The sequence below is a fragment of the Conger conger genome, chromosome 1 (genome assembly GCF_963514075.1).
Source record: "Conger conger chromosome 1, fConCon1.1, whole genome shotgun sequence".
Lineage (NCBI taxonomy): Eukaryota > Metazoa > Chordata > Actinopteri > Anguilliformes > Congridae > Conger > Conger conger.
In genome coordinates, this window is record NC_083760.1 from 29,226,177 (window position 1) to 29,242,129 (window position 15,953).

The 15,953-nt window shown below is 40.1% G+C and overlaps 1 protein-coding gene across 1 annotated transcript in view; it reads left to right on the top strand.

The window, feature by feature from the left end:
- Nucleotides 1-8,874: 8,874 nt before the first annotated feature.
- Nucleotides 8,875-15,953, top strand: part of emilin1b (elastin microfibril interfacer 1b) — a 31,020-nt gene continuing 23,941 nt past the window's right edge. The window contains exon 1 of the mRNA XM_061218647.1: nucleotides 8,875-9,522. Within this exon, the coding sequence (XP_061074631.1) occupies nucleotides 9,374-9,522 (149 nt within the window). The 5' untranslated portion in view covers nucleotides 8,875-9,373. The remainder of the gene's footprint in view (nucleotides 9,523-15,953) is intronic.

The following is a 15,953-nucleotide window of genomic DNA, read 5'->3' on the forward strand; positions in this document are numbered from 1 at the left end:
TATTGTGTTTTTCCTTTTAGGATCATGAGTTTCGATCTGAAATTCATCACAATGTATTTCAAATGTGAGAGGCCTGAGATACAAGTGCATTTTAAACAGGGACACTCAGGTATTAAAGCTTTTGTCCCTTTACGAGGTCAAGGGTCATGAATGCTGTTCCCGTTTATTGCTGGTCCCCTGTGGCATTCAAGGACCGCAGAGGCGGGCCAGCTTGAAAGATTTAATCTCAGGCTTCCATGCCTATCTTGATCCCAGATCTGCCTTTACATTAGAAGAAACAAAACCTGCAAAGCTGGCAGAGAACCTAAATTGCTGAACGCTAAATCCAGTGCAATCTGTGGGTTTGTTTTGGATTCAGTTATAATCCTGCTGTTTTTGTAAAGGGCCAGTGAAGAACAGACATATACATATATTATGTGCATATATACATACATTATGTGTGTGTGTGTGTGTGTGTGTGTGTGTGTATGTGTGTGTGTGTGTGTGTGAATGTATGCATGTCCTGTCATGCATTTCCTCTGTTTCGTCATCTTTTTTCTTCCAGAGTGAGAGAGAGGGGTTGAAACCATGCTGGAGTATCAGGTTGTAATGTCACTGGGGATCCCATTAAACAGGAAGTCACCTAGAACAGAACGGTAGAGCACAGTTTGTAACAATGAGACTTATGTTGCCCTCAGACCCAGCCATTAATATCCCTATGAAAATCCAAGATATACTCCCTTAATATGAACAATAAAACAACAGCTACAGTAACTGCTGTGTGTGGGTGGTCTCTTGACCAATCTGAATTCCCAAATGACAGATAAAAACACTTTATGAGCACTATGTTTGAATGAGAGGCAGGCGCTTTCAGTGAACTCTGTGTTAAGATTGTGCACACATCCCATTCCCCCCACAATGCATCCATCTTAACCTTGATATGCAGTTGACTGATTTGCAGCAACCTTTCAGAAGGCAGCTGTTATGTCATTAGCATGAGTCGGTATTTATTACTTCTTTATATGGTTAAAAATATATATTTCTCAGATCCGTGGTATTTGAAGCCATGTCTTAGATATACTTCAATGTACACAAGTGTTGTACCCACTAATGCAGCCCATATTCGGTGTTGGCTAAAGTAGGACGTTAAGAGTTTTACTGGGAGGAGATCTCCAGTCCCAGAGTGGTCATTTCAGGGGGCCTTGAGATTGAGGTTGTATAATTTACGGCCGTGACGTTCTCCAGGGTTGGGTACAGCCGTGGATATAGTCTTAGGCACTTATCGGCTTCGAGCAGATCTCTGTGTTAGACTACACTCTGACAATGCTGTCCTCAGAGCCTGAGTCTGACTCATAGCATTTTTTGGGAGCTTTAGCACAACAGCTTGACAATGTCAGCTTGACTGTTGGTCCCTGCCTTCTTTTAGGCTATTGTCGCCATAATGCAACAGCACAAGGATAAGGAAACAGGCCTCCCATTGTTATCTTAATGCTTTTGCAAGAGCACACATTGCCAAAAAATAGTTCCACTTATCTTGATGAAGACCTTTCATTTATATATTTAGTTACTTCTGCTTTCCATATTTTTTATTTCCAAATCACCCTGATGACTGTTGGGATGGCAACAGTTCAGCACAGCAACAAAATAGGCAGCGGGGGACAGAGCTGGTATTTGGTTCCCTGAGGGGGACCATACATAGGAACAAGAAGCTTTGGGACTGCATACTCAAAGTGACCTAAGTAAATACAGGCCTTATATTATTAGAAATACCATTTAGTTGGTTGGTTGTGTAACACTGACATCCATAAAAGAGACCTCATCGCCATCTTTAGTTGTCATCTTCACAATCACAGGAAGAAGGAAAAGGGAAGGCCTTTTCAATTCTTATAAAAAATGATACACTCTCAGAACAAAATGGTTCTTTGGCTTGTCTCCATAGAGGGACTGTTTTTTGTTCTCTATGGAATGTTCTATCATAGGTGTGAAATGTGAAAGCGCACTGACAAAGAACAATTTTGCTTGACAAAGAACCTGTTAACTAGCAGGGTTTTCTGAGTGTATGAAAGCCAGTGTAAAGTATGTCATGTCTTGAACCCAGTCCACTTGTTATTGTTGCGTTCATATTCATATCATACAAAAAACTGAAATGTAATAAAACCCCAAAACGTTGATGGCAGATTGTTAAAAAGACTCCGGTCAAGAAATAATGTCCTAATGTAATGTAATGTAATTATTCGATACAGACATATTTATGGAACCAAGTATCCCACCAGCTTCGACAGTACCTAAGCAAATCGTACCTATATACGTAAAAAGTACGTAAGCAGTGCTGTCTTGAACTACTTGTTTTTGTTGTGTAAATGCATTGCTAGGTCATTTCAGTACTGAACTAATATAAAACACTGCATACTTCTTGTACGGGGTTTCCTACCCTTTCCAACAAGGTAGGAATATCACTGCATTCGCATAGCACTGCATTCACATCGCATGGGGCGGCCTGTAGCGTAGTGGTTAAAGTACATGACTGGGAACTGCAAGGTCGGTGGTTTGATCCCCGGTGTAGCCACAATAAGATCCGCACAGCCGTTGGGCCCTTGGGCAAGGCCCTTAATCCTGCATTGCTCCAGGGGAGGATTGTCTCCTGCTTAGTCTAATCAGCTGTACGTTGCTTTGGATAAGAGCATCTGCCAAATGGCATTAATGTAATGTAATAGCAGAATGAATATACAGATGTGTGCAATTACAGGATTTGGACTTGCTATAGATGTAAACCTGTAATTGTACTAGTTAGCGGGGCACACATGATTAATTAGATTAATTGTCCTTACATATTGTTTAAAAAAAAAATGTTTTAATCGAAAAATAAGCTTTTCTGATCATGCATGTTTCTGGTGATCATTCAGATATTTTGTATTTGGTGAGACTTGGGGACACTTGAGTGGGTGCAGTTTTGGGAAAACTCAAGTTGGCATCAAGTATGTGCACAAATATTTTTTGGGGGTTGGTCCTAGGCATTTTGTAATTACTTTTTATTTTTGTGTAACGTTTGTGTACACTGTATGTACATGCTCTGGCATAAATGTGTTCTGTCTTCTTTGTTAATTTAAGTCTTCAACCATGTGTGTGCAGTAAATATATTTAGAGGTACTGACACTTTCTCTAGGACTAGTACAAAATAGGTGGAAATTGCCCTCTAGGGGGGGCAAAGTGGAAAGGGTTAAACCTAAAACACTTTATTTGTATGGCTGTCAGGACATCAAAGGTGTTTTTAAGGTAAGCACCAAAACAATTCCAATTTAATTCACCAACAGACAGTGATGAATTATGTTTTTCACGGTTTTCTTTCAAGCTCTGTTCCATGTAGAGGGCCCCCTCCCCTTCCACCTCCTTCTGAGTTCCATACCTAATATGTCTTCCCCACAAAATCCAAAAGTGCTTTTCACGGAAACCCCGTCACCTGTTCAAGGCAGCTTTTCAGTGGCTTGAGGTCTCTGGCGTTGTATTTGTCCTGAAGCTCATGTAGTCTCACTAGTATGGGTCAGCAGGTGTTGCGTGGAAGTAGAGCATTCCCAAGAATGGAATTGTAGAGGTCAAATGCTCATCGTTTATCTTGTGCTTGACTGAGGTAAAAATGTGGAAAGATCCATATCTGCACTTTATAGATATTTTGAGAGCTTGAGCAAAGTGCCTAAAACTCGCCTTTTCTTCTTGAGGACAAACATACTCCAGGGCAAGCACCCATGTCGTTTTTCTGTATAGACAGGACATGGGTTGACAGGTGGCGTGTGCTGAGGGACCTAACCCCACGTGAAATCTGCGAAAGTGATTTGGCTCATTACTCACCCGCCCCTGTCAGGAGGAAAAGGTCGATTGAGGGCAGGCGCTGGCGGCCGTCTAAACCCAGCGCAGTGTGTCATCCATCGTTGTCCGCGATGTCCGCTTTTCTGGCGCACGTGCACGCCACTCCCTACCCCGCCGTTGACCTCTGACCGGTTCAGCTGTTCTCCCCTGAAGCCGTTGTGTCTCTAGTCTTTTGGCTCGCAGATTCAGCCTACATTTCATTAGCCAGAGAGGACAAAAGATACATATGGACACAGCGCACATTCCAACATGATATCCTGCTTACCAGAAATACCCTTCGTGATGTAATAGGTGTAGAAATGAGATGCAAACAAGAGTTTAAAATAGCAATGCCTAATGATGTGTATTGTAGTGTATTAAAGGACTACTCCCTTGACACAAACCCCCACCCCCTAAATATATATATATATATATATATATGTATATATATATATATATATACATATATATAAAACACATACCGAATTAGTGGTAAAGTTATTTGTTGCAACCATGTGGCACAGAAGCCTTTTGCCACAACCATCCTAATCTATTACATAATCTAATAATGCTAGAAGTAGGCATTCTTGTTCAGAGAAATGGGAAATGTGAGTTGAAGATGAGGTGACGAATGACACATTGTCCCCCAAAGTTGTTTAATGGCCTGTACTGTCTGATAGATGGCTCCATGGGATCAACAGGGAAAGTCTACCATAGAACATTGTCGGCACCTGATTGAATAGCACTGCTTTCGTTTGTTTTGGCAAATCAGAACAAAATGTTTATAAACTTTTACTTATTCCTCCTAAACAGTCCACTACAATTTATTTCTGAAAACATTTGAGCTGAGAAATAAGCAATACAGTTGCAGAATCTTGATTCATATTTCATCTGCAACACCTATTTTGAAAGTTTGATCCTAGTTTTGAGAGCTAGGCGAGCTGTGCTGGACGCAATTGATTTGCATGAGCGGATCACTATATGCAAATACAGAACCGTCGAACGTTCACAGCACTCGCCAGACTTCAAACATCACACACAGCGAGGCTCTCCAAAGAAAATGAATGGAATCTGTTGCTTGCTGAATTTGGTTTGTGAGCACCTTTACTCGCAGTGACAAGTTCTGCCATCTGGAATCTGATGCTGACTATACAGCCCCTGACGGCAACAACAGCCCAACAGAGCTGTAGTGTTGCCTGTTTTATACTTAAGCAAAATTAAAAATGGGTCTGTATAGGGGTTGTCCGGAATGTGTGGCATGTTGCAAAATTTTGTGTACCTCCACAGGAACATAAAACCACGTAGTTAGCCACACGGATTATGAATTGTTGACTGGTGATGTGGCATGGTATGAAATCCTGTTGTGAATGAACAGAGGCAAGTAGAAGTCGTTTGATGATACCATCATACTTTATCAATAAATAAATATAAAAAATACTTTATACTTCTGATTATGAGACTTATTCTATTAGCAGGGCACTGACTCGACTCATGAAGGTAGGGCAACTCTGTGCGCTTATTGGGCTCCTGCTCTACCTGTACTAAACTGCAAAAGTAGTTGCAGTATGATGACTGCCCAGCTCAGTGAACAGTAACAGACTGGAAATCTGCAGCTTGTTGTTCATAGTGATTCACCTATAATTGTGCACACTCCTGAATTTTAGTTGGTTGTTGCAGTGATGATACATGATACAAAAAAACATGACTGGCAACTCCAAACTTAGCCAGCATTTTTGGTCAAGTGCAGATTCTTGTTCACCTACTCACTCCATATTTTCCAAGTCCGCAGGAATCTCCCAACTGGACTATTGCAACTTCCTGCTTGATGGCCTCCCTGCCACCAGACCTCTGCAGCTCACCCAGAACGCTGCAACTCAACTGACCTATGACTTCCCCAGGCTCAGCCATGTTAGTCCCCTTCTCATCTCCCTGCAATGACTATCTAGATAAGCTCGCATCAAATTCAAATCAGGCAGCTAATGGTACAGCTCCGGTATATCTTCAAATTATCATTGGAACTTAGACACTTACCAGACCCCTCTATTTTGCTTCCTTTTGGGGTCTTGCACCTCCCCCCTGTGTGTATGCACTTCCAGGTCGCATCTCCTGCCTGCTCTGGACCCCGGTGGTGGAATAAGCTTCCCAATACAGACTGAAGACCCCCTCTAGACCCCTGACCCCTTCTAGATAACTTTTTCTTTCTTTGGATTGAATTAAAAAAGGCTACATATTATAAATAACACAGATAATCTCAGCCTAAATTAACATTATTTTGTCATTCCATCACTTCCTGTTTCACTAAAGTCAAAAAAATTAGGTAACAAGCATGCAGAACTGTCAATTCAAAAGAGACAGATGGGAATTGACCATCACAAGAATGGTAATGGATACAAATAAATACATAAAGGGTTAAAAACACAATAAGGGCAAGAATAAAAATAATAAAACATTGTTGCAAACTTGCCAGGAAGAAGACGCAAGAGCAAATTGTCCCCATGGATGGTGAAGAAGATGGTGAGGGAGTTATAAAGAACCCAAGAACTGCAGATATTGGTTGCATCTTGGGGTCACCAAGTCCCAGAAAGAACCATAAAATGCCACCTCCATATCAACAACCTCTTTGGAATCATTGCACAAAGACAGCCCTCACTGAGCACAATAAATAAAACCAAGCGTCTGGAGTTTGCCAAACCTCATTGGAATTATGACTGGAAGAAAGTGCAATGGTCAGATGAGACAAAATATAACATTTTGTACACATCATCAACATGGCTGGTTGGCAAAATGGAATGCATACAAGGAGAAGCACCTCATGCCTACTGTCAAATATAGAGGTGGATCATTGATGTTTTGGAGATGTTTTGCTGCTAATGGTCCAGGGGCACTATTTAAGGTCAATGGCACAATGAATTCATCAAAGTACAAAGACATTTTTGCAACAAATGTGGAGTCTTGGTCATAGGTATATTGCCCAGCAGGCCAATGACTCCAAGCAAACTGCTTTACACATGTAGGAAAATAAAGTTCATGTCAATATCTGTCAGTACATTGTACAACTGAAACAGTAGATCTCAGTCTCCAGACTTAAATCCCATTAAAAGCCTGTGGTCTGAACTGAACCCATTGTATATGCTACACGTTTGTTTATTCCAGATATTCTCACTCATTAAAATGTCACAATATTGATAATAACATACACTCAGTGATCAGTATTGGTAGACATGTACGCCAGTTTGTTAATGCAAATATTTAATCAGCCAATCATGTGCCAGCAACTAAATGCAGACAAACATTCAGACATGGTCAAGAGGTTCATCTGTTTTTCCCACAAAATGTCAGGATGGGGAAGAAATATGATCAAAGTGACTTTGACCATGGAATAATTGTTGGTGCCACACAGGGTGGTCTGAGTATCTCAGAATCTGCTGATCTCCTGTGCTTTTCAAGCACAGCAGTCTCTAGAGTTTGCAGAAAACGAAAAAAATAATCCAGTGAGCAGCAGTTCTGCGGGCAAAAACGCCTTGATAATGGGTACGGTCAGAGGATAAGGGCCAGACTGGTCAAAGCTGACAGGAAAATGACAGTAATGCAAATAACTACACATTAGAACAGTGGTATGCAGATGAGCATCTCTCAACAAACAAACCCTGTCAAACCTCTCAGTGGACTGGCTACAGCAGTAGAAGTCTAAAAAATAAATCAAATAAATACTCAATAAAGTGCTCATTGAGTGTAAACATGCATACACGAGGATGTGGGTTTTACATTTATAAAGTATTTGTAAAAGATTGAAATCATTTTGGACCCCATCACTGTGACGATGACCAAAATAAAAAGCTAAGTTTCCATTCCTGACTGGACATGGATATTGTAATATAATATATTAGTTGCATTTTTGACTTGGGTGTAGTCAGTGGCACAGATGTTTATTGCGGTTATATGCTTCAGGGAGGTAGGCAAATGCCTGCTAATTCCACAACTTACTTCAGGCTAATGATGCTTTTCAGTGTCTGATTAAGAAAGTCAATTGATTGCCTTAACAATCAATGTAATGGTACCCACCTACATAGAGTAATGCTCAAGTTTATCTTGGTTGTTTATGTTCTTATTTTATATAGTTTATACTTTTGCATGTAGACTATGAACACACATTTTCTAGGAATGGTTAAAAAGAAAATAATCGGATAGAAACTGTTCAAACAACTCAAAAATAAAGTGAAAAGGAGGGTCAATTTTGAAATGGATAGCATAAATCCCAAAATAAGCTGAATACAAATACACATGATTACAGTAATCCTCTATTTCCCATAGCTGCAAGTATTTTGTCATGGATGTTTGGACTAAATTCATGAAAACACATTGCACATTGCAATGAAAGCCTATTTGTATAATTTACACATAATCACTTTAATTCACTTTAACATGTATATTCCCAAACACAGATTGTTAAATGGAATCATATTTCTCAAAACAATTATCAATAGAAATGTATAATATTAGCAATATAAATGATGTCAGTACCAGTACCTTAAAATAATGAACAGTAAAATTTCACCCAAAAAAAAAAAAAGAAAATCCCATGGCCCTTGACTAGCAAAAGTAATGCCGACATATAATCAAATACAGATGCAGCAATGTTATTGGGTTCGAGATTGGGCTGTTTGAAAAAAAAATGCGCGGATACGAGACAAGAAACATTTGCTAAGAAACCCAGGATAAGAAACACGGAGTGGGTGATCTCCAAAACTGCTTTATCCAATCCCCCTCAACTGTTCTCTCCATCTGGCGGAAAGTTTGGCTGACTCATAAATATATGTGCGCGTGGTCAGAAGATACCGAGAACCGAAAGCCATTTCCCTTGGATCAGAGAGCCTGAATTTTCCTTCTTGGGATAAATCGCCCCAATAACCTTTAATACGTGCGTATTTTCTCCGAAATGGTAGTGGGTGTGATCCTTTTTAGAGATGTCATTTGAAGGGGGCTGGGTGCGTATACGGGAGGGAGGGGTTGAGGAGCAAAAAGAGGGAGGGAGAGGGGGGAATGGACAGAGGAGGGTGGAGAGAAGGGATTCAGATGTGCGCTGCGGCGAAAGGAACACCTCTCCTCTATTAAAAAACTTACCACATATGAAAGAAAACGTTTTCCCTCGTAACCGCGACTGAACAAAAGGGAGACTTCCGTCAATCTCGCCTGGATATGCCCCTGCTTTTTTCAGACAACTGTTAGATATGAGTAAAAAACGGATTTGACCTGTTTTAGAGAACTTGCGTTCACACCCAACAGTGGCCCTATAAAATGCTCAGGTAGCCTGCTGAAAAGAGAAACAACTAAAGACGCCACCGCAGAGGCAGCGGATATATACCATGGAACGATAATATGAATCTCCCCTACTTGCAAGGGGCCGAGTGCGTCACCTCTTTTTCACTACGCTCTCCCCTGCTGTTCTTGTGGAACAGGAGCGCATTCAGTTGGGGAGTTTGACCAAAGATCTACGCAAGAATTTTTTCATTTTTGGGAGCGTTTTTTGACATTGTATTTTAGTGAGTGCTCAGGAATGGCAGGAACTGTTCCTTTTTTGGTGCTCTTTGTTTTGACACTCTCTGAAAGAGGTTTGAGTGTGTCTTACCCACAGCGGTACAATCTGTACGCGGGGCAAACTCAGTCCCAGGCGCAGAATGGAGTGAGAGCAGCGAGTCGACACAGGTAATGGCAGTTATTTTCCGTTCCATTTCCTTTGCCCTCTTATGATTTAAAAAACCTTCAAAGCGCTTGTTATTGGACTGAATATGCATCCATTTGTCCACATGGCTCAATCATATACTGTAATTATAGCAGTATAATTAGTAGCTAGAAGCTAGAGAATGATAATCATAATAATTAGTCTTCTGGGAAGGTACATATAGTGAAAAGATGTATTCGAGCAGCCAGGAGATACTGTATACATTACCTGTGAAATAATTTTATATTGCTATGAAGTAAGTTTTTTGTCATGAGAGAGCAAGTAGACAATGGTATACATTTCAAGAGCTGGTTTACTATCTACTGTCAGTCCAGACAGTGCTGTTCAGTGTCTTGCCTCTGCTCCTGAGTGTCAAAGGAGAAGGTAGACACTTTACTTGGAGGCAGACGCATAGGTGGGGGCAGGGGCCTGGGTTTTGGTCAGGATAGGGTCTTCTGATCAGAGTTGATTTATATTGGGGGGGTAGGTTGGGGGCTACGTTGTGGATGGTCTTTCCTTCATACAATGCCCTGTCACGGGTTGATTCAGGCCAGTTGCTCTCAGCCACATGCTTGGATACCCACGATCTCCTGCAAAGGCCTTCAAGTACAGTATTTCACAACACAACCAGAACACAACACCTTCTGTGCATGGTAATTTGGGGAAAGTAAGCAATGAGCTGGAGAAACATGAAATGCTGGCATGGTTTCCTTGGATCAGGGGTTGGCCAGCACTGACTTGGACAATAATGCCTGTGCACCCTTGACGCTACTGGCTGAGAATTTTAGTTTATTGTTACTTGGGATTGTGCAGCACTGTGTGGGAATTTGTTGGTAAATGGTAATACAAAAATAATGATTGATTAATTGATTGATTAATGCTTTATATTATGGGGCCATTATTAATGGATAATAATGCTTATGAAATCATTTTTACTAAACACTTGCAACCACACTGTAAAATAAAGTGGTACTGTGACGACTGTCTGGCTCCCTCCCTTACTTTGGCTCAAGAGCACTGAACAATGTCTGAAGCCTGGTAAAGAGTCTTCTGGTATTTCTGGAATAATCTGAATCTCTGCTAAATTCAATGGGTTAAAAAGCTAATTTTAAATTACACTAAACTCCTCTTCCACTTGCTGTCGCCGTGACCATTACCTCTGTGGTGCATGGTATAGTTCTGCCATTAAAGACTTTATGGGAATTTGAGCTTGGTGGAGTCTTGGTGATAATTGTACAAATTGCATGTACTACTCTCTAAATGGGCAAATTATTGGTGTCCATTTAGCTCAGAATACCTCTAAAAGTAATTCTGTTGTCAGGTCATCTGAAGACCAAAACACATAAAGCAAAGATGTAAGGGTCAGGTTTCCTTTATTATATGGGCATAACAAATAAGAACGGACACACTGAAACTCACATGCTCTTGGCAGGGTTGAAACCTTCACAATTACCCAGTTACATTGATGCAAATTGCAAATCATTTTTAGTAGAGGGATTGCAGCCTCAATCTCCAGGCAAAAAAAACCTTAACCCCATAAACCATAGAACACCTGGACAGTGTTTGACTGTACAGCATGGATTGTCAACTCAGGCCTGAATCCAAATCCAGCCCTGGTTTTATTCTCTTCCCGGGTAATTTGTGCTACTGATTGGCCAGACTGTCTTCACACCAGACTCCCAGGTAAAGGGAGGGTGGAAAACCAGAGTTGCTGATGCCTGCTGTACAGACTGATGTTGTTCAGTCCTGGAGGGCCGGTCTGCAAGCTGGTTTTTGTTCCAACCAATTACCTTATTACCTTATTTCTCTGACAGCTCTAGATATGATGTTAGTTTACTCCTGTACTTACACTACACTAGCAGTCTGCGTCTGTAGCTGGTGCTTATACAAATGTCTGATCTAGATATTATTCAGCTAATTAAATAATTAAGAGCAGAAGTTGGTATAATCCTGAAGTGGATCAGCCCTTGCTGTGTACCCCTGGTCTAAATATAAGTCTGTAATGTTTCTGAATGACACTAGTAATATTGACTTAAGGGTCAGTCTGTCGTTTCTGAATTATGTCAGTGATATAGTTCCGCATTGCACCACTGCAGAACTTTACAGGGCGCCGAATCCAGTCCATTTTGAGAAGCAGTTAGAAAGTTCTGGCACAAGTGCTTGCTCATCTGTTTGAACCCTTTGTTTTAACAGATGTTTAAACTATTCCACAAGGATTGTGTGTGTGTCTGTGTGAGTGTGTGTAAGTGAGAGGGAAACTGTTTTTACTTTTATGATCATTTGTTTCAGTCATCTTCACTATTCCAGATATTTTTTCACTCATGACAAATGGATAGTTATTTGTCTCATGGCAAATAGAGCAATACACATTTTAGCAATACACAAGGAAACCCACAGACCTAATCAAATTTAACAAAGAATGTACGAGTGAAATTGAGGAGATTTTATATGAGTAAATTCCTTACGTTTGCAAGCAATAGCTAAAATGTCTTTTCAAGTGTTTTTTTTCCTGAGGGCAGCCAAATATTTAAAGGAAAACTCAGATATGAGGCTGCCCACAGGAAACTGGATGCATTTAAAACCATGAGTATCCACATTCCCTGGGTCACATTCTTGCAATTTTGGAACAAAACCATTTTCAGGGTTTTTAGGGCTTAGTCGACTTCATGCATTTTATAAATGAAAAGAAAGATATTACTTCTTAACATACAGGTATTGTCAAAAAGAGCAAACATGCAGTCTGAGCCTGTGACATATTTTGATACATATGGTTAGTGTTCTTTTAAAAAGTATTACTATTGTTCAACTGTGCGTGCGTGTATCTACGGATTATCAAGCTTTTGTTGTAGATTGAAATAAACATGGACCACTGAGATAGACAAGAACTGGGGACAGTTTCGGCTTACGGGTTTCATGGATTCCTATGGGAGCTGCTCAATAGCACATGAAGCCAATTCATGGAGGCTGCCATGTTTGGCTTTGTGGCTTTTTTGGCACCCGAACATGCACATAGAGCATGCACACAGGGAATTTTTGGCACCACAGCCTGCACACTGAGTACCTAAACGTGAAGGAATGAATAGAAATGAAAAGGTATTATATCTCCAGTGCGTCTCAGATAAACAATCGATCCCTGGAGAGAAATTTGTTCAGTGTGAAGAAATTTTAGAATTTAAAAGTAGTGTCCAAAATAGTATAATTTCCCCAGGGTAAAGTCATAGTTTTGAATGGACCTCAGTGGGGGAATTTGCTTTTTGGCAGTAAAGCCTTAATAATCTGCAATACCTCTGGTAACCACTGCAAGCTTCTGGGGGAATGTCAATCCCTGGTCCCTTGACCTGGACAAACAATGATTATGTCCTGTGGTGCTGACCACAGGACCATTAATCATCTGGCTCATTACTTAGTCTTGGAGAACTGAATGCAAACATGGTCACTGAGCCCCTAATTATTTCAGGCTTTTATTGTTCTGTGGTTAAGTCCCTGGTTTAAAATCTAGGTTGACCACTTTGAAATTACCAGCTACCAGCTGTTTCCAAAACATAGCTTGAGCTGGTCAAACCATGTTTGGAGCTGGTCAACCAGCTACCAGCTGTTAGTTTTTTCAGCAGGGATGATAATAATAATTATTAAGATTGTGGAAGAACTATTGAATCATTTGGATCTGCCTGAAGAATCAGTCCTTGAGAATCATATGAGGCTGTTGAGGGCTTCATTCTTGCAGGCATTCCTGCCATTTAATTTATTGGAAATTACACATTTCTACAGATTAGTTGTTGTCATTAATGTCATAGATTAGCGATGGGAAAACCCTGGTCCAAAAGTCTTAAATCTTAAGCCCTTAAAATGATCTTAGTTGGATAGACTGGAAAATACGCCTGATGATTAACCTTGTTGAAGCCAAGCAGTCCCATTTCCTCAAAGTTATTCTTTTTTTTTTTTTACCTCACCTAGGACCCAGTACTTTGTTTATATATTTATATTTTTCAGTATGAACTTTACATCAATAATGGCAATATGACATTTCGCTTATATTGAAATATTGAGTGTATTGAATGCAACCATTGTTTCACAACAATCCTTAAATTGAAAGTAATAAATGAGTAACGTTAATGCTATGGTATCATTCCCAGTCCCAGACTAGGTTTCACAGGCACATGTTAGGAACTTGTTGTACACATAGCTAGCTAGCTACAGTATACAGTATAACTAACCAACTAACTAGTGCTTGCCAGCCAGCACCCCGACTTTTGATAGTTTAACGACTTTAAGGTTACTTGTGATACCACGCCTCGGGACTCACTGTCTTCTGGAAGTATCAGGAATAGTGTAATACATTGCCAATGAAGCAATAATAGTGAATGCTCTAAACAGAATCCAAGCCGACTCATTGCAATATAAACACAGCCTGTTCTTCTCCCGCTTATTTCATAACCAGAAAAGCATGACCCTCCCTAATGCTAAATACAATGAAAAAAACACTAGGACAGTTTACTTTATTGAATTTCACTTTGGCTATATCGTAATACAATTGGCTCTGTTCCCATGGTCAGAATAACACAATCATGTGTACCGTAATATACAACTAAGCACAGCTTAGCCAGACTGTACCTGTATGATTGACAGAGCCAATGTCTTTTATAGGCCACCAGGAGAGCGTGTTTTGCCTCCTGAGGATATTCAGTCCGTATGTCCTTTAAATCAATATTAAATCAATATTCAGATATTCAGTCAATATTCTGATGTGTGTCACACTCAACTTCCATGCAATTCTGAATCAGAACATGGATGCCAGACATGGACATGGCATCCAAACTCACCTTTTTAGGCTGCACCTTTCCCTCCCTACCACACTGTAATAATTAGCTACCTATGCTATGTTTATGCTTTATGTAATGATGGCAATTATTATAATTATTTTACTATTGGTGGTGTTCTAGCTGCCAAAACTGTGGTGTTGTTACTTGGGCAGTTACCTGATTATTCTACAAGGGTTCACGTTTTTATCGATGTGATCACTCTCGCCTTGGAAAGTGTACTTCCCTCTAGGGTTTTCAGCGCACTTATCCCTGGTTATGATTATGCACTTGAATTTGAGTGCAAGAAATGTGCATTAGTCTGCATTTAATTATCCCAAGCCAGCCAGGATTCCCCTGGTTTTATCAAATAGTACGTCACAATACTGATTCTTTTTCATATTGCTGGTAACTGAAAAAAAGGGGGGGGGATGAATAATCAAGTGTGAATTGTTAGCAAACAATGTAGTGTTTCATTTCAAGTATACATATAATCTTATGCCATAGTTTATTGTAAAATACCAAATGTATTAAACTATTTTCAGCATAAGATATTGAATAAATGGTATGAAAACTCACAATAATGCTGGACCCAAGTCTTTCCCGTTGTATATATTTCTGTTTGTTATTTTGTCTTGTCAACCTGGATTCATGTCCTGCACATGAGCAAGGCAATTTGTAACCATAGTTACAGAAAGGACATGAGACCATGAGACCAGGTTATAGATGAAGGCTCAGTCACCTGTGGTGACATCTGTAGACTCACGAGGGAATTGTGGTGTAGAAATCCAGGTTGTGTAAAGTTCATGGGCCTTGTTAAACGTCCTTTGGCTCGACTTCAATGAGCAACAGTTCTGTCATGACTCGAGGCTGGAGAGAGACGTTGTGAGGGAAAGCTTTTACTTAAAGGCATCAAAAGGAGTTTGTTTGGATGTTAGTTCAATCAGATTATTCTGTGAAGATGACAGGAGAGGGGGCGTCTTAAATGGATGAAAGTAATCTAAGTATAATCTCTTATCTAAGGATGCATTACTTGATTCAGCAGTAGTGGGTGTGGTGATTACGTGGAGCTCAGGATAAATGCTGACAGGATTTAGACGGTGTCCCCGTTTAAAAAATAAAAGTATCTGTATTTATTTAGTGAGCTCTATGACGTTACATATGTGTGTTGAAAGGAGTCCTGTTGCTATGATGACACAAAATTTTATTTCCCTGTTTGAAGTTTGAAGCCATTTTAGAAGATGATCTTAGAAGTCTACAATGTGTGGCTTTTTGCCACAGAATCACTCAGGAGTTCCAAAACTCATGTTCACTCCATAAACAGGGCCAACATGTGGCCCTACACGAGATAATGAAGACAAGCTAAAAGTAATGCTTTTATTTATTGAGGTTCTTAGTCCATTCCATTCAAAGTATGAGATAAAACAGGAACGAAACAAAAAGGAATAAATAAAAAAGCAGTTTAAACAACACGTCATCACAACACATCAGAAAGCACGAAAATAGCAGGGCATAGGTAACACTCAGGCATAAATAAAGTGCATTTACATAAAGAAAATGTCATGTGAAGTCAAACAAATCTAAAAACGATTTAAAAAAATGTTTTTAAGAGATTGTAA